This window comes from Lissotriton vulgaris, chromosome 6, assembly GCF_964263255.1.
Source record: "Lissotriton vulgaris chromosome 6, aLisVul1.2, whole genome shotgun sequence".
Taxonomy (NCBI): Eukaryota; Metazoa; Chordata; class Amphibia; order Caudata; family Salamandridae; genus Lissotriton; species Lissotriton vulgaris.
The window spans coordinates 572,015,158-572,041,495 of record NC_141694.1 but is presented as its reverse complement, the minus strand read 5'-3'; the positions used below and the strand labels follow the sequence as shown (position 1 = coordinate 572,041,495).

The window sequence follows — 26,338 nt, the reverse complement described above, 5'->3', positions numbered from 1 at the left end:
ACAATGTGTATAAACCAATTTCTAAAATTGCTTTGTTATTAAATGTACAGATAATTCCCAGCTTGATGATAGAGAATCTTCAAAGCATGTCAATTTATAAAGGACTTAATGAGAAGAAGTAGACAGTGTAGGTACTCTCAATACACTAATAATCATAATTATTTGTTTTTACATATAGATCTTCAGACCGCACTTCTGCTGTTTCTAACCGATGTAGATAACAAATGTTACTATTACCCAACCAATAATACTCTAAGTATACATCCACATAGGTGCTGGATCAATGCAATAAGGGAACCTTTCTTTCTTTTTTCATATTAATCACTTGCAGTGCACTTGCTTTTTCTCGCATTAACATCTGTCCGACTATAGCCCTGAAATGTTCTCTCACTGTAGTATGCATTTCTGAATTCTCGCCATATACAGATTTAAGGTGAGGTCACTTTCCTTAGTCTTTCTGAGCATGATACAGTATTGCTTGTATTTTTAAAAGTTGTTTCAATAAAAGGATTGAAAGGTATTCTTTAACAGAGTGTAGCATCACAATCCCTGCTAAACTATCACAAACTGCTGCCAAATTCACTTCAGAATCACTGACTGCTGCTAAAATTCTTATTGCTGCTAAATCACGAATGACTTTACTGTCTTAAAACATCTAGCTGCCACTTTTTGATTTTTGTAGATGTGTTTTAACTAGTTTTAGAATATTGAGGGCCACTTTAATGAAACGTCTGTCATGAAACTTGTGTTACTCCCCTCCCCCTTGCACCCTCAAGGTCTCTACACTAGTTGCTATGCTCAAGAGGAGCTCGGGAGGCGGGGCCTGGCTGAATCTAACCTTATGTGCAGTTTTGTGATGGAGACGCAACCGCTAGGCACAACACATACTTCCCCTTCTAAATGCACGCGCTCCATCTGAGGCATGCTGCATCCCAATAACTGCTGCTCAAATCACTTCTGAATCTCAGACTGCTCTTAAAAAATCTTATTGCTGCTAAATCACGAATAAGATTACTTTTTTCTTTTAACCTCACTGCCACTTTTTAATTATTGCTAATTAGTTTTGACTTGTCTTGGAATATTGATGGACACTAGTGAAACTTTTGTATTGATGTTTGGGATATTCCCCAACACACTTATTTATTTTTTATTTTTTTATTTTGAAGGTTTTATATAGCGAGAACATGACCCTTGCGGGTATCAGAGCGCTTTACAAGTAAGGTAGTTAAACAAAAGAAACAATGTCAAACCAAAGAAACAATGTGCAACCTCAAGGTTGGCTCACTAGTTTTTGCGCTCAGAAGGAGCTTGGGATTTGGGCCTAACTGAATCTACCTTTATGTGCAGACCCACGGTGTGGACGCGCGCAGCATGTGGGGGGTGCTGGCACGCCAAAGGTGATCCAGCGGCAAGTCCATCTGCGCCCATCCGTGCCCATTCTGCAGCCAGCACCAGCCACCATGAAATCTCACAGAAGGTAAGCCACTCTCCTCAGAATTTTTTATAAACGTTATAAGTAAAGGCTGCCGTGATTCCCACACAGGAGACCCAACACACCTAATGGGCCCAGTATCATGCACCGGCTGCAGGGGCAAGTTTGGTCTTCTTTACAAGCTGTCCCCTGCTACCCTGCACACTTCCATGCCTATCCAAACACTCCTTCTGGAGGGCATAATAACGCACGCTCAGAGGCAACATGTGCAAAAAGACAATGATCTCATTATAGACCACCAGCTTCACTTTCTATTTATTACTGAAACATGACTCAAACCATGGTGCAGTCCCAACATAGCGATAGCTCTTTCCCCTAGATATATAATCCTGAAACGGGACATGGCGGAAGGCCGGGGTGGTGGCGTAGCCATTTCTTTCTGTGATAGCTTCCAATGCACACAGATTCCCTTAAAGGAAAAGAAAGCTTAGGCTTCTGACTTAAATTCAACCCCTCCCAATATTTCACTGGCTCCTTACTTTACAGCGCCCTGGGCCCAGGATCCACCTTCCTAGCTACAATCAGGGAGGCACTTGCCCCTTTTGTACTTCAATACACCAATTTCACCACCCTTGGTAACTTCAATTACCATTTAGATGACCCAGCAAACTCAGAAGCCACTAACCTCATAGACACCTTAAAGATAGTAGGCCTTCCTCAACTGGTAAGTGCTCCCACCATTCGGTGAGACACACCCTCGATGGGATCTGCATCAATCATCCCGGGCTAGCTCCTGGAGAGCCTATCACCCAATCATGGTCGAACAATTGCCTAGCCCCTTCAAATGAATATTCAACACCCCTGACTCCCTCTTGAGGACCAAGAACAATGCTCCCACCCCTCTGGGCAAACGGGGAATGGTAAAGACTAACCCTAATCTCAACACTTTACTCCCCGCCACTGCACCAACCCTTACTGGAAGGTTATTTAAGGACCTTAACTCTTTTAATATATGGATCACCAAAACAGCCATTTAACTAGCACACCCAAGTCACCCCAACAAATGCCAGCCAAATTACTCTGCACCCTGGTTCTCCCTATCCCTGCAGACCAAATCTTCACTGCAAGCAATTTGAACGCAAATGGTGTCAGGCCTATAAATCGGATGACCAGGTCCACTTTATAGAGGCACAGAAATCCTACCACAAGTTGATCAAGGAAACCATAAATTCCTACTTTACCTCTCAAGTCGAAGAAGCCCGTCATGACCCCCAAACCCATCTTCAAAATTTCCAAGTCTTCCTACAGTCTTAAGACCTTTCAAGAGAAATTCCTCCATCTCACATCCTCTGCAAGCAGATTTCAGACTTTATTGAGGGCATGATTCAGTCCATACAACAAGGGTTCAAACCCACTCCTATAACCAACCTCACAACAAATCGCGCCCAAGCAATCCCCACAATACCACAGATGTCCGACTGACTGCTTTCCAGGAAATTTCTCTACTCCAATCACGTGAAGTCCGGCTCCCCTTATGATCCATGCCCGCTGGCCATACTACATACGGCTATAGATACTGTCAACGCACTACTCAATCATATTCTTAACACATATTTACCCTCAGCCGAAGTTCCCTCAGTCTGGAAACTGTCAGTTGTAAAACCCTCTACAAAAAAGACCCTAGCAGATCCCACCACTCTGTCAAGCCTTACGCCAATCCCTCTACTTCCAGTATTAACAAAAATACTCAGAAACATCGTAAAACCCTAACTTATCACTTCCTAGAAAATGACAACTCAATACACATCCAATAATCCAGTTTCAGGCCCAAACACTCCATTGGGTCAGCCCTATTGAAGTTTATGTAACCAATACATTGACTCTGGATGCTGGAAACAATGCAATGTTGATACTGCTTCACCTTTCCACAGCATTCAATACTATCTTCCACTCCATCCTTCTTCAGCGTATCCAAGAAATAGGGATCTCTAACAAGGCGCTATACTGGATTAAATCCTTCCTGACCTATAGGAGAAAAACCGTTGCCTTAGGACAATTTGCATCAGCTGAAAGATCAGTTACAATGGGAGTCCCACAAGGCTCGTTCCTTAGTGCTGCCCTTTTTAATATTTATATGGCCCCCTCATTTCCCTAATGGCCTCATACGGAAACGCTACCACTTCCTATGCAGACAATACACAGTTGATCCTTTTCTTAGACAAAAACTCGTACATCTCTGAACTTATCTTCCGAAACAGTTTTTCCAATATTACCCTCTGGATGCAAGACAATCACCTCAAATGCAACACAGACAAAACTGAAATATTACTTTTCGACACATCTTTTTTTTTTTTTTTTTAAATTCTTTTTATTGTTGCAGTAGAAGGATCACACATGCAAAGTATCTGCACTCGGTAGAGCTTCAACATTCCGCTCTAGCCGACAGCCCGCAACTTTTCTGGTGTTGTTAGACATACCACCCCTTATTAGTACTCTTGCTTTGGAAAGAGCCATTGAAAGAAAAAAAGGAACAATAAACTAGAAACATCCCATCGAACAGCAGGTCTCTACCCTCTCCCTCCCATCGCCCCCTACCCGGTCCCCTCTCCCCCCCACTCAGGCGGTCCTGCCCGTCCCTAACATAGGGACTGGGCCACATGGCATACAGTCATCAAGTATGCAATTACGGCGTCTAGACTATTCAGGCTAGAGTTTCATAGGCTTCAGGGTACCAGTTCACAATGTCTCAATCTAGTCCGTGGTAGTGCCTCCACTTTGCCCAAACCCTCCGGAACTTTTTGGGGCAACCCCTGGCTTTATAGGTCACTCTCTCCGCTGCCATGTACATATCCAATCCACGCCTCCATTCCTCTAAGTCTGGTTTTTCTGGGGCCCCCCAACGCCGTGCGATGTCCCTTTTTGCCACCACTAATGCTAACACCAGAAAGATGATCAAGGGGCGGGGTAGGTCAACTTCCGTGGTAATGCCCAGCAGTGCCACTTTGGGGGCCCGTGGAAGATCTACTCCCAGTACCTCCCCCAGTTCCAGAAACACACTCTCCCAATAGTCCCGAATGACTGCACAACCCCAGATTATGTGGAAGAAATCCGCACTCTGCTGGCGGCACCTAAGGCATGTCGTATCTGGTACTCTGCCCATCCTAAATAGCCTCACCCTGTCAAAGTATGATCTGTGCAGCACCTTAAATTGAATAAGACGGAGCCTCGATTTAATGGCCACCTCCCGGGGATGCATGAGGGCTAGCTCCCAGTCAAGATCCTCCATTTCTCCCACCTCCACCTCCCATTTAGTCCGCAGCGCCTGCAGACCCCCTAGCATGTTGTTGGTCAAGGTTTTATATGTGAGGGATACCGCCCCCCTCCCTATCTGTTCCTGCAGCAGCCTACCCTCCAATGGAGCATATTCAGGCAGGTCCGAAAGTGCAATGTTTTGTGCCCTCCATGCGTGTTTCAGTTGAGCGTATTTGTAGTACTGGGTGTTGTGCAGGCCAAAGTCGTCTTTAAGTGCTTGGAACGTTTTCAGGTCTCCCCTTGCTATCACGTCCCCCACTGTGGAGATGCCAATATCGTCCCACTGCCTAAAGCCTTTCAGCTTGCGGAGCTCTCCCAGCCATTTGCAGCACCAGAGGGGTGTCTGTCTAGTGGGCCGTTTCTCCCAGCCCATTCTTTTGGATGCCCTGTTCCAGGCTGTTAACGTAATTCTGGTGGCAGGGAGAAACTGCTTTCCCACCGCTTCCCCATACAGATAGTGTAGTATAGTTTTACCTGACCATTTGGACCTTTCCAAAGCGTAGGTGGGGTGGTCGGCTGCGGCGTGCAGCCATTCATTAATCGGGGCGAGATGTTCCGCCCAGTAGTAGGCCTCTAGGTTGGGGAGCGAGATCCCCCCACTGTATTGATGTCGCTGCAGGGTGGAGAGCGCCACTCTCGGCTGTTTCCCCAGCCACAGGAAGGCTCGCAGGTCAGCGTGAATTGTGGCCAGGGTCTTATTCGGCAATGGATAGTACTCATTCTGGAGCGCGTATAGGAACTTAGGAAGGATGATCATTTTATATAGTGCAGCGCGCCCTAGTAAGGTGAGCGGGAGTTGTCTCCACCTGTCCATCTCAGCCGTGGCCTCCAGCATAATGCGGGATAAATTGGTAGTGAAGGAGCGCACCCTATCTAATGTTACGAAGACTCCCAGGTATCGGAATCCGTCCTTGGTATGTATAAGCGACTCTGGTAAGCAGGCCCCTCTCTCCCTGCCTTGTGGATCATAGAGGATTGATTTGTGCCAGTTTATTTTGTGGCCCGCTCGCGCCCCAAAATCGTCAAGCTCTCTGAATAGTGCTGGGACAGTCGTGTCTGGGTCTGTCACGAACAGTAGCACGTCGTCGGCATATAGGGATATTTTTTCCTGCGTGTCGACTGATCCCCCCCACGTAAACCCCTTGACCGTTTGGTTCTGTCTGATTCGTATCGCTAGGATTTCGATGGTGAGTGTGAATAGGAGGGGGGACAGTGGACAGCCCTGCCGCGTGCCGCGTCCGACAGGGAACTCGCGAGATAGTCTTCCATTGACTCGTACTCTCGCTCTCGGGGCCGAGTAGAGGAGCTGTACCCATTTTAAGTATTTGGGTCCAAACCCAAACCTTCGGAGGGTCTCCATCAGGAAAGGCCAGTGGACTGCGTCGAATGCCTTCTCCGCATCCAGGGAGAGGAACCAATGGGGTTCGCTTCTCTTGGAGACCTCCTGTAGCCAATTGTGGGTGCGACGGAGGTTCAGTTTAGTGGCCCTATCCGGGAGAAAGCCGGACTGGTCCAAATGCACTAACTCAACTATGACCTGTCGCATGCGACGAGCCAGGACTGTGGCCAGAATTTTTGTCTCTATATTTAACAATGAGATTGGGCGGTAAGATGAGCAGATATCCCTAGGTTTCCCCTCTTTGTAGATTGGCACAATGGTAGCCAGGTCCAGGTCCGGAGGGAGGCTCCCCGACTGGTATGAGTCGGTAAAGAGGTCCTTCATGTGCCGCTGCAGTAAGTCCGCAGTCCGTTTAAAGAATTCCGCCGGGAAGCCATTTGGCCCCGGAGCCTTCCCCGGCTTCATTGCCGCTATGGCCTCCGATAGCTCCTCGAGGGTTAAGTCTGCCTCTAAGATGTCACTAGCGTCTGTGGACAGGGTAGGCACCTCCATGTCGCCCATGTAATGTTGGGCGTCCGCACTGTCCCCCAGGTCCCTGGCCCTGTAGAAGTCCTCATAGTAGGATGCAAAGGCTTCCGCTATACCCTCATCAGTGGTCACCCTCCTGTCCCCAGTCAGCTGGACTTGATCCACCCAGCGCAACGTTCGCTCCTTCCTGCTCAGCCATGCCAAAAGTTTGCCCGACTTGTCGCCTACATCGTATAGCCTGTGGAGAGTCGCCAAAGCCTGGGTGCGTGCTTCGTCTGTGGCCAACTCCCTATAGTGCCTCTGCGCGTCCAGCAGCCGTCTAAGGCGCACCTCTTCCTTCTGCTGGAGGTATTCCGTTTCCAGGGCCAGGACACTCGCCTCCTCACTCGCTATCTTACCCTGTTGTGCACGCCTGACCTCCCCCAGCCTACTCTGAATGCGGTCACGGAGCACTGGTTTCATCGCCTCCCAGAGGGTAGCGCCGGATTCTACAGAACCCTCGTTCTCAGCCATGTAGACCCTAATGTCCGCCCGTACACCCCCGAGTATGTCCGGCGTTTGGATGTCCCATGCCGTCAACCGCCATTGCGGCCTCCTGACTCCCTTCATTCGCCCCAAGTGGACGTACAGCGGGGAGTGATCGGAGATCCCTCTCGCCTTGTATTCCGCTAGGTCGCCCGCCGCAATCTCCTGCCGGGATACAAAAACATAGTCTAACCTGGAGAAGACCTTGTGTGCCCCGGAGTAGAATGAATATGTCTCTTGTGTGGGGTGAAGCCATCTCCACATGTCAGTGAGGCCTATGGTGTTCATGAGCCGTGCTAAGGCTGTCATGTGTCCCCCTGTGCGTGGTGACCCCGATCTGTCTCGCATGGCGCACATCACATCATTGAAGTCCCCTCCCACTACTTGCGTGGTATCAGCCGTGTCCAGCAGTATGGCGGAGACAGCCTTTAGTGTGCGTGCCTGTAACTTGGGTGGGGCGTACACTGACAGTAGCGTATATCTGCGCCTTTTCCACATCCCCTGAACCCCCACATAAGTACCCTGCGGGTCTAGCCAGGTGCGTGTGATCGTAAATGGCAGAGCTTTATGTATGAGAATCGCAACCCCCCTGGAGTCCGTTGTGTAGCCTGCATGCGCCAGTACCGTGTATCGCCCCCTTGCTATGAATGCGCAGTGATTCCCCTTTAGGTGGGTTTCCTGGAGGAGGATAATATCAGGTGTCAGTCTCTTGAGGTAGGCTGTAACCAGACCTCTCTTGATTTTGGACCCTAAGCCGTTCACGTTCCATGTTAGCACCTTGACCCCTGGGTCAGTGCTGTGTGGCATATCTAGTGGACTTGCCATCTTGCTTCGCATCGTCCCCCCCAAGCGGGGCCTTCGAGTAGGATAGACCTCAGGTGTGGGCTGGCACAGCCCTGCTGATCTCTGCTGAACTCCCCCCTCCCCCCCGAACCCCTCAACAACCCCAACATGAGGTAAAAGGTAATCCCGCCTGCCCCCCCCTCCCCCTCCCCACCTCCCTCCCCTTCCAGTCGCAGCCCCATACGGGAGTGAACTATCCACGGGAGAAGGCCTGTCGCCCTCCCACACATCCCACCCGATTTAACCAATAACCAGCACTAAAAACACAAAGGACAATAGGGGGGGGGTGTGTGCCAACTTGCTTGCTCTGCATCGCCGAGCCGCCATCTCTTCCCCACCTCAATGCACCATTGTTCATGAAAATGAGTCTTGCGTGTCCACATGAGTCCCTTGACCTGTGGAGCCTTGTTCCAGCTGCTGTATTTCTTTAGCCAGCGGGTGTAACGAATCACTTCTGCTGTCCTCCTCCTCTGCACCGGACGCTCTGCTCTCCGATTCCTCCATGTCTTCTTCTTCTGAGCGGATTCCATTTCTCAGGCTACTGAATCTCGAGCCCGCCACCGAGGCGCCGCCCGGGGACGTCGATCTGCCCCTTCCCCCGTCCTTCGCGCCCCCCGGCCTATGTGGTGTTGCCGGTGCCTTCTGCTGAGCCTTTTGCGTTCTCCGTCTCTGAGGCTTCGGTCTCTCCCATCTCGGTCGTTCTCGCAGCAGCCTGTCCTGTGCCTCACGGCCCGCTGCCTCTCTGCTATTCAGGATGGGTCTCTCCTCAAGCCACAGCCACGCATCGTCCGGGTGGGCAAAGAAAACGGATTTGTCCTGATAGATGACCTTGAGTTTGGCCGGGAATAGGAGCATGTATTGAATTTTTAGAGACCTCAGTTTTGCCTTCACGGCGTCGAAGGAGCGGCGCTGTTTCGAGACCTCCTGGCTGTAATCCGGGAAGATCATTATGGTAGTATTTTCAAAGCGGATCTCTCCCATCTTCCTGGCTTCACGCAGGATCAGATCACGATCTGCGAAGTTTAGGAACCGCGCTATCACCGGTCTCGGTCGGGCACCCTCCGGCGGTCTGGCCAGGAGTGCCCTATGTGCCCTCTCGACGATGAAGCACGGGGAGAACCGTGCCGTCGGAAAGGTGGTTTTCAGCCAGTCGAGAAGGAAGACGGTCATGCTCTTTTCCTCAATTCCTTCCCTAAAGCCCACAAAGCGTAGGTTGTTCCGCCTTGACCTATTTTCGGCGTCATCAACTTTCCAGAGTAATTGACGGTGAGAGGCCTGCAGCTCCGCCATGTCTTTCTTGAGAGACGTGATCGATTCCTCGTTGTCGGTCAGTTTCGCTTCGGCCGTCGTGACCCTTTCTGCCAAGTTTCTGAAGTCCTGGCGCAGTAGCGTTACCTCGGACCCTACCTCACCAATCTTGGTTTCCAAAGCTGCCCGCGTTGCTTGGATGTCCGTTCTGGACGCCTGTATGGCCTCCAGCACCATGACCGTGTCATTGCGGGCGCCCGGCTGTATGGACTGCTGTTCCACCGTCGGACGCGGGGCCGCAAAGTTGTCCATCGGGCCCTGTTTCGTGGTCTTGGGCACCACGTCTTTCCTTCCCATGGTTGCACAGCCCGGTGGAGGGGTCCCCTCGTATTGTCCTCTTCCACCGTGTAGGGACGGCAACGTTCGTGCGTCTGGGGCAGTCGCAGTTTATGGGGGGCCGCCTACCTCCTGCGTCCCTCGGGCGGGTTATGTCCGTGTCCCCACCACCACTGTGCAGGATCCGTTCGCTATCCGGCCTGGAGGGGGGGGGGGCCCACCGCCGCCGGTGATTTCATGCAGTCCTCACCGGGAACCCCTGGATCCCGGACCCCCTGTGCTGGCACACGTGAGGCGGGCAGCCAGTCCTCAGTCAGCCCGCTCCGCCCCCCTGTAGACTTGGGGGGTTCCAACACCTCGAGGTCTGGCAGGCTTTCACACTCCACTGCGGCCTTCCGATGCTCCGCCGTCCCCCCAGCGCTCCCACCTCGCGGCCGCCATGTTGGTGAAGGCGGCCGCCGTGTGAAGTGTCGTGTCCCGCTCCCGGCGCCGCAACTATCCCCACTGCACCTCCGCCGCCTCTGCCGTAGGGCCTGGTCGCACCCCGTCTCAGGTGGGGGCCGCGGGGGGCACCTCGCCGTCACCAGTCTCCGCAGTTGACTCCGGCCGCCATCTTAGGGTCAGGCGGCCGGCGGGCACCGCGGTCCGACTGCTGCTGCTTCCCGGGGAGACTGTGCGGGCCGGTCAAACGGCCATGCAGGTCGCGGAGCCACCGTCTGCCAGAATCACCCGCTCCGGGGGCCGCCGGGAGTGGGGGCGCCCACCTCAGTCGCCGAGCGCCTCGGCCGCCATCATGGACGCTGGGAGATCGCCGGAACTTTCTTCTTCCCCGGCACCCAGGCGATTTCGGCGTCGGATCACCGCTGTAGCCGCTCGCAGCAGGTACTTGGGTGTCAGGACATCCGTGTGGTGTCTTTTCAAGAGTGTGGGGGATATGTAACGTCGGATCGATGTTTGGCTCGGCCGGAGCTCCTCTCAGGCACGTCTAGTCGGCCATGCTGCTGGCCACGCCCCCACTTTTCGACACATCTAATCTATTCTTCCTCACACAATGGTGGACTAACTCCATACCCCCATCTATGAACACCATCAAAGTAGCAAAACATCTTGGGGTCAAATTTGACACTGCCCTCTCCTTTCATCCACAACTTCAACAGTGGCATGTATGTTTTCAACCTGGCTAAGTTCCTAAAAAATGTTTTATTTCCTACCACTCGCTGCAAGGAAGACCGTTGCCCTAATCACGTCAAGGCATAATAACTGCAAACGTCTTTATGCATGCTACTCCAAACAGCTTATCCACGTGCTCCAGATGATACAACATGCTGCAGCAAGATTGGTGATGCATCTCCCCAAGCAGACTTCCACTTCAGCCACCCTAAAATAACTCCCCTGGTTACCTATCCACAAAAGTATCCTATTGAAGATCCTACTACTAGTCTTCAGAAACTGCAGGTCCACTGGACCCATTATCTTACTGCTCGATTGCGCCACTACAGGACCCAGAGAATGTGAAAATCTTCTGATGCTAATATTTTGAGGTCCCCCTCTTACAGACTGAAATCCCGGGGGAGGGGGGGAGCTCTTCATGGTGCTGAGCTGCACAGCATGAAACTAACTCCACAGCGATCTCTGTTTCATTGACATTCAAGAAGTCTAGAAATCTTGCTCTTTCTTGCCCTCGATGTGCTATATCACTCCCTCATCCAACCAAATTTCTCCCTCCTTCTTTCGTTGTTCCCAACGCCTGCAAGTAAGAATCCCCGTCTAACCACAGTATAGCGCCAGGATGCTATACTAATAGTAAATAATATTACATTACTAACTATTAGTATAATAAAAAATGGAGCATACTAGGGCTGGTGTTCCGAGGACCACAGACCAACGGTGAAGGTCCAGCCACTGCCGCACCAGTGGTCCAACCGCCCCATTACGAGGTGGGCTGTCAAACCACTATTGCACAACCGCAACCGGCAGGGATCAGAGATCTCTGGCAGTGGTGCGGTGGTCCGGAAGCCACAATATGTTTGGCAGGACCACTAGGGTCCAGCCAAGCATATTACGAGATTCCTCTCTACCACGGTTTTCATGGCGGTTGCTCGTCCATGAAAACCGTGGCAGAGAGGAAACAAAGGGCTCCCTTTTGCCTCTGGGCCATGGGGTGCATGCAGAGGGGGACATGTTGTGCCCCCCTTGTGTGCATGTACCCCAGTAGCATGCTGTGCAGGTACTGCCTTTGATATTCCCATTGTGGTGCCTATTTCATAGGCACTGCCGTGGGAATGCCACAGAACTGCCCACCAATGACTAAAGAAGTCCTAATCTGGTGGGAGGTGAGCACACGAGTTGGGCGGTGTAGGAGCGGACGCCGGCGTGGCAATACTGTTCTAGCACCGGCAAACTTGTAATCAGGCCCTAAGATGGAATGGGACCTTTAGTAATAACTGTAGTAATAAAAAAAAATTAAATGTACGTTGCGAGTAGGCTTGTGGGCGAGAGTATATTTAGGTGACGCAAATGCAACTGTTGTAAATTTTAAAAAGAGCAGGTCTAATGGGGGAGCATCATTACAGTGATAAAGGTGCATTTTAGCAGTATTAATGTAAAAATTACACTCTGAAGTGAGGCACAAGACCATTTTTTTTCTAGATGTGCCAAATTGGTACTGGTTGTGTGGTTAGTGAATTGAAAATTTCTGATGATCGAGGCATACCACACAGATTAATATCCTCGCTGATAATGAATGCTCTACCTAATATCACAAAACTTGTGCCTCATAAATTAGGGTACTTGAATATTGTGATTCTGCTGCCACAGTGGTTTCTGAATAAATAAGTAATTACTGTGCTTGCCATATAATCCAATCAAAAAAAATTGTTTCTTTCCAACACAAATCAAAAGATACTAAAAAAAGTGGTACGTGATTAGTAATGAGGAAAAAACTTTAGCCCAGACAGTATTAATAAGTTAAAACGTCAAAATAGTGAAATAATACCCCCATTGAATGTGCTTCATTACAAGCCATAATTTGCTTTTGTTTGCTTCATAATTTAGTTAATTCTGCCTCAAAATGTGGTCCTCTATTTCTGCAGAATTCCAGTGGCCCTGTTCATAGCACTCAGAGCTGTCACGGGTTGATGTCTAAGCATGTTGAGATTAAAATGAAAGTCTCATAACAGCATGGATGTCATTTAGAGATCACCAGAGCTCGCAACTATGACTCCTTGTTTTCCGCTTGCATTGCCTTTGTGATCCCTGCCTCAGAGGTAGATTAATCAGTGCCAAGAACACAGGGGCAGGTATGCATTTCTTATTTTCTGCCTATTTGTCTTTATATTAATAGTAAATAATATTCTATTACTCACTATTAGTGTAGTAAATAAATGGAGCGCACTTAGGGGGCGATTACGATGTCGTTCGAAAAGGCTCCGAAAGGGATTCGGTATCTCAGAATCCAATTCAGAACCTATGTTTCTGGCTGAATCGTACACATTTCCAAATGACTGATTACGATGACCGAAAACCGTTTGGGCTGTCCGATTTGGTTCTGAAAGGCATTTGGACAGCTCGAGTTTTTCGGAGCAGAATCGTACAGCTATATGGATATGGTTTCTGAGTGAGCTATTACGATGACTGATTCAGACAGCCGTTCAGATTCAGTCTGCCCGACACGAAATGGCTACCAGAATCAGCCTTTGGGGGCTCATTGCAGGCCCTTCTTCACCCAAAGGCCTCAGTTTGGGACCCGTGGGGGTACCCAAGGGACCCCTCTTTCCAACCATGCACAATGTGGTTGGCACCATGGGGTGCCCGCCACAGGGTGCAAGATTTTCCCCAACCACCCCTTTTTTCAATGGGAGCCTGTGTTCTCGTTTTGACCACAGACTCCCATTGAAGTCAATGCGAGTCTGACTGATTTCCGGAAGCATCGTAATTGGTCGGACGGACTCGCAGAAAACTATTCCATACCCGATTCGGTGAATCAGCCTCTTAGTTGGAATGGGACCTTTAATAGTAGCTGTAGTAAGTAAAAATGGTTTTAAATGTATGTTAAAGGCTTGTGGGTGAGACTGTATTTATGTTACAGTGTTTGTATGTGTGAGCACTTGGGAGTGAAAGTGAGAGTCAGTGAAAGGTAGTGAATGAGATTGTGTGAGATTGAGGCCAAGATTTATTTTTTGTTGACACAAATCAGTGCTGCACCAAAGTTGCTGTGCTGCCTTGGGTCAAAGGGAGAGAGAAACATTTGTCATCTCGATCAAGTTATGGTGCTGGCATACTTTTGGCAGCCATATGCCTTTACCTTTGTGTCATAGTGTAAATATGTGTGCAATTTAGGATGCATATGTTTTGTACAAAATCAATACTTTAACTTTTTGTATGTCCTGTACAATGTAGCACACATGCAAAGTTGGAGAAAAAGGAGAAATGAAAGCATTTCTCCTTGTTAGGCCTGTCCCCTTCACATAAAGCAACCAAAGTAGCACATTATGCAACTTTGTGCTACTTCAGAATACTATCCAACACATATCCTGATTTGCTCGGATAGTAAATCAGCACTTTGCATCAGGTTTATGTCACAAAAGTGAATCAAACCCAGAGTAAAGCGTTAGTAAACCTGGGTCTGAGTGTCAAGATTTCACGATTTCACGATTTTATTTTGGGTGATCGGTCTTTTTAAAAACAAAAACCATTACACCAAATAACAGTTTTTAAATAACACTACTACATATAAACACATAAAATAGTTTGCTAAATCTTACAAAAATAATCTTTAAATTACTTTTATGCGTCTAATATTTTAAAATTTCATTTTTTAAACAAAAGTTTAAAAAGAAAAATCATGTCTTTCTAACATCATTATTATAAAAAACAACACTTTGACTCTTCTTAATTTTCTGATTGGCTGTTAGGTTTTTTTTTTTTAGAGAATCTTTTTTGCTCTCTATATAGTTTCAACCGATTTCCTTTAAATACACATTTAAAAGTTTCACCCCTCTACATACTAATGGGATTGAGGTCCCGCCGAGCCAGGTGGTTACCGCTTCTCTACATGAGCATATAATCAAACTATTCAGTAGTGATTTTAAAAGTGCCTTCTGTTCAATTAGTAACATAGGGCATACACAAAAAATGTGTTGAATAGATTCGTCTTTATATCCGCATAGTCTGCAGTCTCGATTTTCCCTTTTGTCCTTCCATGCTGGGATTAAGTCTTTTGTTTCCCACATGCCCAGACGCAACCTCATAAACTGATGTTTTAGAGTAAGAGAGAAATACGCTGATAAATATTCCTGAGGCTTCCTTTTACCATATGAATTAATAACCATCCAGGTATGCCGTCTTTGCAGTAGGGTGTTCTCATCCTGTGAGTGAGACAAACATTTTATTGTGATGTTAATTAGTTTGCTGAATGCCTTTTTTCCTACGCTAAGATTCCAAATAGCTAGGGCAGAGAGGTCCTTTATCACCTGGTTTAAGTAACTCCCCCAGTATCCTTGCGTTTTCTTTCCTTTTTGTCTTTCTATTTCTTTCCAGCATAGGTGATCTATGGTTCCGCTTGTAGAAGCACGCAACCTCCAGCACGGTTTTATAAAAGCTCCTTGCTGCGAAACTCCTGGTTTAATAAGCCAAACTCTAGCCACACCTGAGCAGGCGATGCGCTTTGCTGGATATGGAAGACTTTTTATTTATTTATTTATTTATTTAATTTTTGGAAGACCTTTATTGATAGTAAATCGTTCACATAGCCAAAACAAAACGCCCGAAGGCTCACAAATGTAATACACGGCAATATGGCAATGCGCGAAGAATCTATTACAGAGGTACTGAGGTCTAGTTTTCAAAGTTAAGATCTGAAGGATAAACGGTGTCAGGATGTAGTAGGACAGCACAACGGTTCCGGCAGTATAGGATCAGGAGAGACAAGCATACAATGCACTAAAAGTACCAGAACCATCACTTTCCACACTGAAGAAAAACGTTTAAACCCAGAAGAAAAAGAAAAAAGGGAAAGAAGGCCCATAGAACAAAACAGAAACAAAAACCCCACCCCCAACCCACCACCCTGCACCCCTGCAGCTGGCTACGGCCTACCCCCCCTAGCAGTGTGCCTGTCGCCCCACTAAAAGGAGTCCCGAAATATAGAAAGAAAGAAAAGGGTCCTAACCTATAACTATAATAAGATAATGAGAAGAGGGGAGGAGCCCACCACCAGTCCCCCGGCATCATCATCCCATAGTTCGGTATAAACACAAAATGTACAGTCCGGTGACAAATAGCATTACTAGCAAACAATTTACAGAGCACCAAGTCGGCACATTGCGTTAACCAAGAAATCAGCACGCCCCACATCTGTATCGGTCAGCAACGAGGAAACTACCAGTCTGCGATAAGAAGCGTTCATCCCTGTCCCGTCTTCTCTTTCCCACCCCTGCTAACAAAGATAACCCAGGAAGGCGTGAACGGTAGTCCAAAAGGGGAACTTTGATTCAAGCGCTCAACCATATCATGTACACGGAGGTCCAATGATACCATGCTGGGCCAAGAGTACGCCACCCTCGTGGCATAGAGCGAAACTGAGCCAGGGAGGAAAGTCTCAATGTCCAGCCCCTTCTGGAGCGATCCCCGGGTAGCGGGGAGCATAGTGTGGGGAGAGAACTCCCATTGTGATTGCAGTCCACGGTTTTCACTCCGGCCCGGGCAAACATCATCATCAGCAAGAGCAGCCTCGGGGCCTGGGGTCTCAAAGCCATCACCGCTGCGTAAGGCCGCCATCTTGTCATAGTCAGGCGTGGAACAAAGAATACTGCTGCATTCCGGCGAGGCAGCCATTTTCAAGCATCCCTGAGCACATATTATAACGTCCACCTTGCTGATCAGGGTTCGTGCAGAGTACACCACATCGTGATGAAGGGAGACAATAGCCGCCAATAGATCGCCATAGCCCCGGACACTTCCACGCTCCCTTCTGATCGTGTCCCCTTGCACCACACGTCCACGACCACTCCATGGCCCAGGCTCCCCAAGGCTGCACTCCATTATGCGCTTCGCGGTCGCCAATGGAAAGTCTCCAAGTCGGGTCGAGCTGCTCACAATGGGCATCAGGTCTACGCCTCGAGAAAGAGCGGCAAACAGATCCGAAAAGTGTCCGTAGGCATTGTCTCTCAAGCAAGCCGCCGTGTGCGATGTCGAAGGGGTAGAGAATTCGGGAACCTCCCGCTGCTAGCGGGGCCGTGCTCAGGCATCCCTCAGCAGCCCACTGTATGGGTTCCTGCAGTCGTGCAATCCCTCCAGACAAATCACCAGGCACATTCAACTCTGTACCTGCAGTCCAGTGGGGCGCGCGTTCCAGATTCGGCCGCGTCTCATGGAAATGGTCCGACCGGTTCCACACAGCTGCTGACGCCCGATGTTGTCCACCCGGCAGCCGGCCTCAGCGTCCACCCAAGGCCCCGGTCTCGGGTCCGCTGCGGGCCGCAAACTTCAGTCGGACAATACACCCGCTTGCAAAGGAGCGCAAGCCTCAGAATTTCCCCTCGGGCCGCCGGAGCATATCGGCTTCCGCAATGTGCCTTCTAAATGCAGGATCGCCGGCAGGATAGTCACAAAGAAGGAGACGGTCCCCGGAGCCGAAGGACTATACGTCCGACCCGGTCGCCATCTTGGCTCCTCCTCCATGGAAGACTTTTTTATATACTTTTGTTTGTATTTTGTTCAAAGCCGTGATTTCACATCCTTTCATTATTTCGGTGCCATAGGTTACTGTTGGCATTAACTGTACCTGCATAACTGTTAATAAGTTGCCATATGATGGATAGCTTAATTTCTTTTTTTAATTCATTGAAGCCATATATCAGATTTTGAGATTTTGACTTCATTGAAATGAGCTGTGATTTGTGGGTTAATTTTCGTTCTACCGTAAATCCAAGATATTTGTAGGAAGCAACTATTTCGCCTTTCTTCCCCTCTATATACCATGTATATTTCTTGTTTTTGTTTTTGGCATCTACTAGCCGTACAACCTTTGTTTTTGATAAATTCAGTTCTAGCCCTTGTACTGTTAAATATTTGGCTAAGGCATTCATTCCTCTTTATAATCCGATTTGCGCTTGACTTAGAAGTACTAAATCATCAGCGTACTGAAGGCACCTAATTTCCTCATTAACTATCGATTGTGGGTGACTATTGATTTCCACAAGGGCATCTTCAAGATCAGATATATACAGGTTAAAAAGAGTAGGAGCTAACACACACCCCTGTTTCAGGCCATTTTGGGTGTTTATTTTCTTTGTTACCCACCGGCCATCTCCTACCTTTACCCGGCTCCATGTACGTGAATATAATTCTCTGATGACCTTTAACAGATTTATGGGGATGCCCCAGCTGGCCAGTTTTTCCCAAAGACGTTCACGTGGCACGATGTTCAAAGCTTACTTAAGGTCCACAAAACAGGGGAACAGGCAGGTGTTCTTAAATTTAGCTTTTTCGGCTAACAATGTTAATGCCGTTAGATTTGTTAGAGTTCCTGCTCCCGCCCGAAACCCTTTTTGAGGTCTCAGGATGTGTTTGTTTTCATCTGACCATTTTTTTAGTTTGGTTAATAGGCATCTTGCCTATAGCTTTGCTTCGACATCAATTAAAGCAATTAGTCTGTAGTTGATCGGCATTGTTGAATTTCCCCCTTTGAAAATTGGCTGTATAATACTTCCCCTCCAGGATTCAGGGATTCCATTTGTTTCAAACAATTCATTATAAGGAGTGGGGAGAAATAATGGGCCCAATATGAAGCTTCTCCCTTGAAGAGGGCATTTGGAATGCCATTTGGTCCTGGTGCACCCTCAGAGTTTGGCTTTTTGATGATTTTTATTAGTTCGCTTACTTCTATTAATTTGTCGGAGCTTTTATATTTCGGGGAAATTAGTTTGTTATTCGCATTTAGGCCCACAGGGATACTGTGTGTGTTTTGTTCTATATGGCTCCTACTGTCCTTTTTTGATGTTGGACTACCTGGGGTTGGTTTAAACTTTCATTCTTTATACATACTCATTATGTGGGCTGCCCATTCTTCCTCGTTTATCCCTGCGTTTAGATGTCTGTTTTTTCCGAGTGTCAGAGAATTTATCTGAGACCAGAAGTGTTTTCCATTCCGTTGTTTACTAGCCAAAAGGAGTTTATTCCATATTGCGACCTGATAACTAGATTTAGCTACTCTGCAGTTTTTCTTATACTGTTTTCTTAAATTTTTAAGCACACTTTTGTCAGGTTTTCTCCCTGTTTTTAACTGGTTTGAGATTGCTCTTATTCTGCGTACTATTAGGCTTTTTTGCTTGCGAAGTTCATGATTGAACCAGGGATGGTGACTGCTTGTCCATGTGTGCTTCTTCTGGTGCATAGCTGAATATTCACCTTTGTTATCCGAAAAGCGTTTTATTAAGGATCCTGTTAGGATGTCCCAGGCTCTTACTCTTTCACCTTCCCTGCTTTGTGGTGGATCTGGGCTTGCGGATTCCACTGAAATTTCTTCACTTGAACCCACTTGGCGATATACTTCTGCCATCACCTTTTCAATCCCTATTCCACCCCATTTCAGTCTTTTTAAATTGTAGGCATGTGGCGTGGAAAAAAGATTTTTTGCTGCTATCAACCTGGCTGTAAAGTGCTCCAATTGCAATAATAGTGGCATATGATCGCTCTCTATGCGTAGTACAATTAGGAATTTTCGTGTTTGGCATGCTACAGATTCACTCACTAAGGTATGATTGATTGTTGAGCTTTTGGACCCACTTAAAAAGGTTATTGCTGCTGGTGAATCATCTTTTGTGTTTCCATTTAGGCGAATCAGTCCTAATGATTCAAGTCGTCGTCTGAAGTTTCCCTTTTTATTCATATTTCCTGGGGAAATACATAAGTAAATATTAAAGTCACCGGAAACCTGGGTCTGAGTGTCAGTAAGTATGAGTGAGTAAGAATAGGTGAGATTAAGAGTGAATGCAAGTGGGTGAGTAAGAATGAATAAGAAAGAGTGTAAGGGGGTGTAAGAGTGAGAGTGAGTGTGTGGGTGTGTTGTGATGCTTGGGAGTTTGTCATTGGTCTTGGCATACTGAAAGCAATTATTTTCTTATAGAGAAACGAACAGCAAAATACTGGGCATATTTACTGCAATTCTTAGCATGAAGGATATCATATTTATTGGAATTCTCAGCATGTGGACAACAATTGCAAAATTCTGGTTCTAGCACAATGCAGGGAATTATTTATATACAGGTGGACAACGTGGCATAAGGGAGGGTGGCAACTATAGCCAAATGCTGGCACTGACATATGAGATCGTTTTTTAAACAAGGGTTGCCTATAGTATATGTACTGCATAAATTGCTGAACTGTGACACTGAAATATTGTATATCGTTTTTTATATAATGCGGCACCCATGACAAAATGTTGGTCCAGGCAAAAAGGAGGTAATTTTTGACATATGCGGACACCTATACCACATTTTTAAACAAATCGGGTCAACTCCTGGGGAACATCAAGTTTCATTGACTTGGCAAACCATAAAAGGATTTGAATATTTAATTAGTGCCCTTTGAAGGCATATAGCAGTATAGCAAATGTATGTAAAAATTGTGCTTTAAAATGCCTCTTTCATCCATTTTGTTTTATTTCTCTGGAGCAGAAACCCCTACTGAGAAATCTGGCTTACTCTCTTTACTCACTTATTACAGTTCAGGGCAAATATTATCCCCCAGAACTTTAGAAGTTCACGTCAGCACCATTATATGGGTGGTATCTAAACAACACGTGTCTGTGTTATGCTGTTATACTAATCATGCAGTTGTTATGGAACTTCAGTGATGTTAATTGTTGTGATGTTAGGCTCATGTGAAATGCCTTCCTGGCAAAAATCACAGTCAAAAGTAAAATGTAGGCACTTCCTGTCATGTCATTAAGGTCAAAGGGTATGTGAAAGCACTTCCACTAACCATGGCATTTTGGTGAATCGACACCCACGCATAACACTACCAGTGTTTGTGGAAGCACGTCAGACAAGGTAGCTATTTCTGAAGATGTAATTATGTTCACCAGCCATTATTTTATATAACCACAATGAACGCAGTAGTGTACTAATGAAAACAAAGAAGACACATCAACGTTGCTTGTAAAGCATGTTCCTACTTTTCCTCAGTTGCCTAAATGACATAAGTCATAGTTCATTGAAAAGCCACGCTAATGCAAGTTCATTCGCTTAGATTGTTTTCAGAAAGTTTCAATGATTGAAGTTACCGTATTCCTTGACTGGTAAACATTGTTGGACCACAAATGCAAATCAGTGTGTTCAGTGGTTCTTTGTTTCTTTCAATAAGTGTTGAGAGAAGAGGCAGGGAGATATTTCCTCTCATTCCAGTCCACTCATGGGTTGGTTCTGACAGAACAAACTGCACTTCACACCTGAAAAAGAAAAGACAGAGTGTGAGAATGTATTTGGTGTCACAGTGACCTGGAACTTTCAAAGCGCCATTAAAATACTTCTGCAGCAGAAAAGTAGTGACTTATGCCAACGGGTCACAGCAGCTGTGAATAAAAGCATATTCGTTCCCGCGTTTTCAAGGACTGAGCTCGCCACGTTCCGGTCTGTCGCCTGGAAACACACTGAAACTTACCTGCATGACAAATCCCAGTCCTAGAACCAGCAGCGGCCACCATAACTGAGAAATGACTGGGAGTTACTGCAGAGAGGTATCTTAAGACATCTTTATCAAGTAACCTCCAAGATGCTGGTTTTAAAATAGGAGAGGAAGGGAAAAGGGCCTAATTCATGAAAAAAGTCCGACGTACGCCTCCCACTAGTAGAGACTTACAAACACTTAGTACGGTAAACAGCCTTTACAACAAAACTTTTACAACGCACTACCATTACGACGCAACGATTACAACGCAAACCATTACAACGCATTGCGCTGGGGGGCGCTCTAGGATAGGGAATAGATTTAATTTACTATCCAACACCTTCCCTACTATCCACGGGGACTGGAGTCGGAATAGTAAATTAAACTATTCACTATCCAGCACCCCAAAGCGCTATGCTTTGTAATGGTATGCGTTGTAAAAACTGCGTTGTAACGGCATGCGTGGTAAAAGCATGCATTGTAACGTCATCCATCCACTTAGTACTTGTGAAAGAAAAGAGGCACTGGTGAAAACTCATGGAAATCTAGCACACGTTTAATGAAATTAGCTATTTCAACAGGGGCGCAGCTATCAAAGGTGTAGTGGTACCAGGTTCCAGAGCCCCGAGGGGCCCATTTAACCCTTATAATAGCTGTAATTTACTATCCACATAACAGTCAAAGGGCCCATCTTCCTTGCTTAAAGCAGGGCCAATGGCGTCCTTGTTATGCTACTGCATTTCAAAGGGCTAGAGCTCTGGCGCCTGCCATTTGGAGCATTTAATGCTAAGTCGTATATGTTTTCATGGGACCTATACGCCATTTTTCTCAATTCAATATGAGGAGCATAGGACATATGCTCAACAGAAACCACGTAGACAACAAGAGCAGGTGGCTGCCTCTTCTGATGGGAAGAATTGAGAAGTCCTGACCAAAAAAACAACAAACTACAGAAAAAAGGTGCCATCACCACATCTGCAGAAACAGTCAAACTAAACGTGCAATGTACAGCACAGAACAACAAGATGGCACACCATTTAAAATACATGTACTTAAAATAGTAAAGCTGTAATAATGCTTTCATTTAACCAGGTATAAAAACAGATTCACCAAAATGTGAGTCGAATGGTGGCACTACTACGGACTTATTGGTAAACAGAAGGATGTACATTAATAATCAATTGTAACAATGTACAGGAGATGCTTGCAATTCTTTATTAATTTACTTTACTTAACAAAATCAATAAAGTTGATTTATTAAAAAAATACAATACAAAAAAACTCACAAATGTTACTTCAAATAGCCAGATGTACAGAAAAAGGTGTTCAGACTTAATTCCAAAAGCCTCATCTTCACAGGGAAAACTATGATGTTGTAGTTTTCTTGGTATACGTCTGCTTTTCATGACCCAAATGTGTGCGAAATGCCCTCACTGCTAAACAACGACAGGCATGATGTTAACGTCAGTTAGGTTTTGGGGAGTTCTGTGTTACCTTTCTAAACCCACTAAATCCTTTAAGCCATTATCTTTTAAGTGTTGGTTTAGAATAACCACAAAGGTGTGTATTTATGGGGATGCACACCACTTTTCAATGCCCATTTCTCGGATTATACTCTTGAAAAAAAAATGTTCCCAACTTTGACCGCCACGAAAGAGAACACATAAATCTCAAGATTTTTCACCGTTATAAGTGGCAGCGGTGTTCTTAAAAATGAACAAAATGTGACTATGTGAGTCAGGATATAAACTGTAAGAATGTTGCTTCCACTTTCTAGGCGAGCGAGTCATATGTATGCATGGAAAAAGTTATGTGACTCGAGCAATAGATAGGTCACATTAAAAAATGAACTGCAGTCCGGACCAGTGGCCCCTCACCAGCAAGTGGCGGGTGGCTTTACTGAACTCCATTCATTTCAATGGCAGGGTGTGGGTCACGCGAAGAGGGAGAACGAGGTAGTGGGTGGCAAGAATTAAACAGTCTTCACAAGAAGGAGCATGCTGTAGGAGGGTGCAGCCAGTAGCGGCCAGCATGGCTCGCAGTGGGGGGCGGGCGCAAGGAGGGGTTGGAGGCGGGCGCGAGGAGGGGTTGGGTTGGGCATGAGGAGGGGATGGGTGGGCGCGAGGAGGGGTTGGGTGGGCGCGAGGAGGGGTAGGTTGGCACGAGGGGTTGGGGAGGCACAAGGAGGGGTAGGTTGGCACGAGGAGGGGGAGGTTGGCACGAGTGTCGTGTCCCACTCTAATCACACACACGGACACAGACTGAGTATGTACGAGCTCTTTATTTAACATCTAGCTCGGTCCCCGTCCCTACTCTATCTGACCCTTTCCTGTCTTGACCCCACCTCTTCCCCTCTGCCCACCTAGCTCCTCCCACCCCAACTACTAGACTGTCAACTCCATAACATCTCCCCCCTTCTTAACAAACAGCAGAGGAAGTGAAATTTAGTCCATTTCTACGATCAGTCGCTTTGGAGGCTGCACTTGGCGTCGAGGTCGAGCCGGTGTAGTCACAATGTTCTCTACCACAGGTTCCGGCATTACGGGAGGTGCAGAGTCGGGTGTGCCATCTTCTGGGACACTGGGGTTCTCCATCGTGGAGGCTGCGGGCGTGCAGTCACGTCTTTCAGGAGGGCACTTCTTAAAGTGGGATGCATTTCGGGTGACTCGCCTGTTCTCTGATTCAGCGGTCACCATGGCGCCCTTTTGCTGCACGATCGTGAGGGGCTCGTCTTTGAAACGACAGTCAGTTTTCTGGCGCTGCTCTTGTCTAACGAAAACCCTGTCACCTTCCTTGAGGGAGGGTGACCGTGCCCTCCGTTTGTGATCAGCATGGTCCTTCATCTTCTCCTTGTGGTACTGATCTGTTGCAGCCATGTCCTTGATCTGGTGGTCTGAGAGGGGTTTCTTCAGTGCTCCCTCCCAGGTTGGGATCCGAGTTCTCGGTGTCCTCCCAAGCATGAGAGTGGCAGGGCAGACGCCCGTCGTGGAGTGAGGAGTGGTTCTGTAGGCACAGAGGACTTCATTCAGTGCCGCTTGCAGATCCTTTTTCTCGGCGGTGGCCTGTTGGAAGGTTTTCTTGATGGTAGACATGAACCGTTCAACGGTCCCGTTGGCTTGCGGCCAGAGTGGGGTGACCCTGCGGTGCTGGAAGTCCATCTGTTTCGCGAAGTCACTGAATTCATGCCCGTTGAACGGGGGTCCATTGTCCGTTTTGATGATTCTGGGAACACCCCAGGTTGCGAAAACCTCCTCAAGTACTTTGAGAGTACAGGTGGCGCTGGTGGAGGAGATAAACTGAGCCACTGGGAATCGGGAATATTCATCCACGATGACGACCACATACTTCCCTGACTGCAGAGGCCCATAGAAATCCATTGCAACTTCTTGCCACACTCCGTCAGGTAGTGGGGTCATCTGAAGTGGTGCAGGCGGAGTGTTGGGGCTGGTTAGTTGACAGGGATGACAATCCTTCAGAGTGTTCTCGACTATCTGGTCTAGAGCTGGAAACCAGACACGCTCTCTAAGTGCTCTCTTGGTGGATACGACCCCTCGATGACCCTCATGTGCTAGGTCGACTACTCCTTGTCTCAGGGTGGCTGGGATGACTATCCGGTGGTCCCTTAGAAGGAGGCCATCTTCGGTTATTGAGAGTTCATCAGAGACGTGTCGGAAAGCCTGGAGCTCATTCCTAACATCTGGATTCTCGTCTTCATCTTGCGGATGATGTCTCCACCTGTTGGATCGTATGCGTTTCATCACGGTTTGTAGAACAGCATCCTTGTTGGTTGCTTCCCGGATGGTGTGCATTGGTATGGCTGGGGGGCGAGCATGACTTGACACGAAGTGAATGTATTCCTCTGCTATGGATGAAGTTGTCACTGCAGAGTCCCGGGGGTGGCGGGACATGTAATCAGCAGGGTTCTCTCCCTTCCCCGGTTTGTGAATGATTGTAAACGTGTACTCCTGCAGTCGGAGGCCCCACCGCTCAATCCTGGGGGGCATTTTGCTCTTTGGATTCCCGTAGATCGTCACGAGCGCCTGATGGTCAGTAATGAGCGTGAAGTGTTTCCCATAGATGAAGATGTGGAAATGCTCGCACGCCCACACGACCGCCAGGCTCTCCTTCTCAGGCTGGGAATACTTCCTTTCCGGATCGGTGAGGCTGCGGCTGGCGTAGGCGATGATCCTCCGTTGTTCCGAATCATCGTCGTACTGAGCCAGGATCGCCCCTAAGCCCACTGGACTGGCATCTACGGTGATCTCTGTCTTCCGTCTGGGGTTGAAGTAGGACAAACAGTCAGACGATTCAACCGCCTGTTTGATGTCTCTGAAGGCGCGCTCGCAGTCCGGGGTCCAGTTGAAGGGCTGGTTGGCTTTCGTGAGGAGCCTCAGTGGGTGACTCATGGTGGCGTAGTCGCGAATGTAACGAGCACAATAACTCGCCATCCCGAGAAAGGAGCGTAGATCGTTTACGTCAGCTGGGCTTTTGGTGTTGTTGAGCACAGCTACCTTGTCTGGATCGGGTTTCATGCCGCTGGACGAAAAAATGTGTCCGAAGAATTTCAGTGTTGACTGGTGGAATTCGCATTTGTTCTTATTGAGAGTCAGGTTAGCGTCCATCAGAGCCTGGCAGACACGGTCAAGGGCGATGTCGTGTTCTCGGAGGTTTGTGCCGTACACCAGAATGTCATCACTGTAGTTGAGTGAATTTGGGATATGGTGGATGATCAGGCGTATCGCCTCTTGGAAAATTTCGGCTGCCGAGGAGACGCCAAAACTGAGACGCTTATATCGGAAGAGGCCGAGATGTGTGGCAAAAGTGGTGATGGGGCGAGAGCTGTCATCCAGCTCGAGCTGGTGGTAGCCCTTGTTGAGGTCTAGCTTGGAAAAGACCGTAGCTCCGTTGAGTGCCGTAATCATGTCGCTCAGGTGTGGGCCGGGGTGTCTTTCCCTCTCGATTGCCGTGTTCGGCAGGCGCATGTCTACGCAGAGACGGACTTTGTCGGGAGTCCCCTTTTTTGGCACGATGACCACCGGGGACACCCAGGGAGTGGGTCCTTTGGTGCGTTCGATGATGTCAGCATCCAGGAGGTCTTGCAACTCTTG

At 47.8% G+C, this 26,338-nt stretch overlaps 1 protein-coding gene across 1 annotated transcript in view; it reads right to left on the bottom strand.

Moving 5' to 3' along the window:
• CYB5R4 (cytochrome b5 reductase 4) overlaps positions 1 to 26,338 on the bottom strand; it is a 1,096,982-nt gene that overhangs the window by 78,769 nt on the left and 991,875 nt on the right. Inside the window, exon 15 of the mRNA XM_086926570.1 lies at positions 20,848 to 21,012. Coding sequence (XP_086782696.1) covers positions 20,848 to 21,012 — 165 coding nt within the window. The remainder of the gene's footprint in view (positions 1 to 20,847; positions 21,013 to 26,338) is intronic.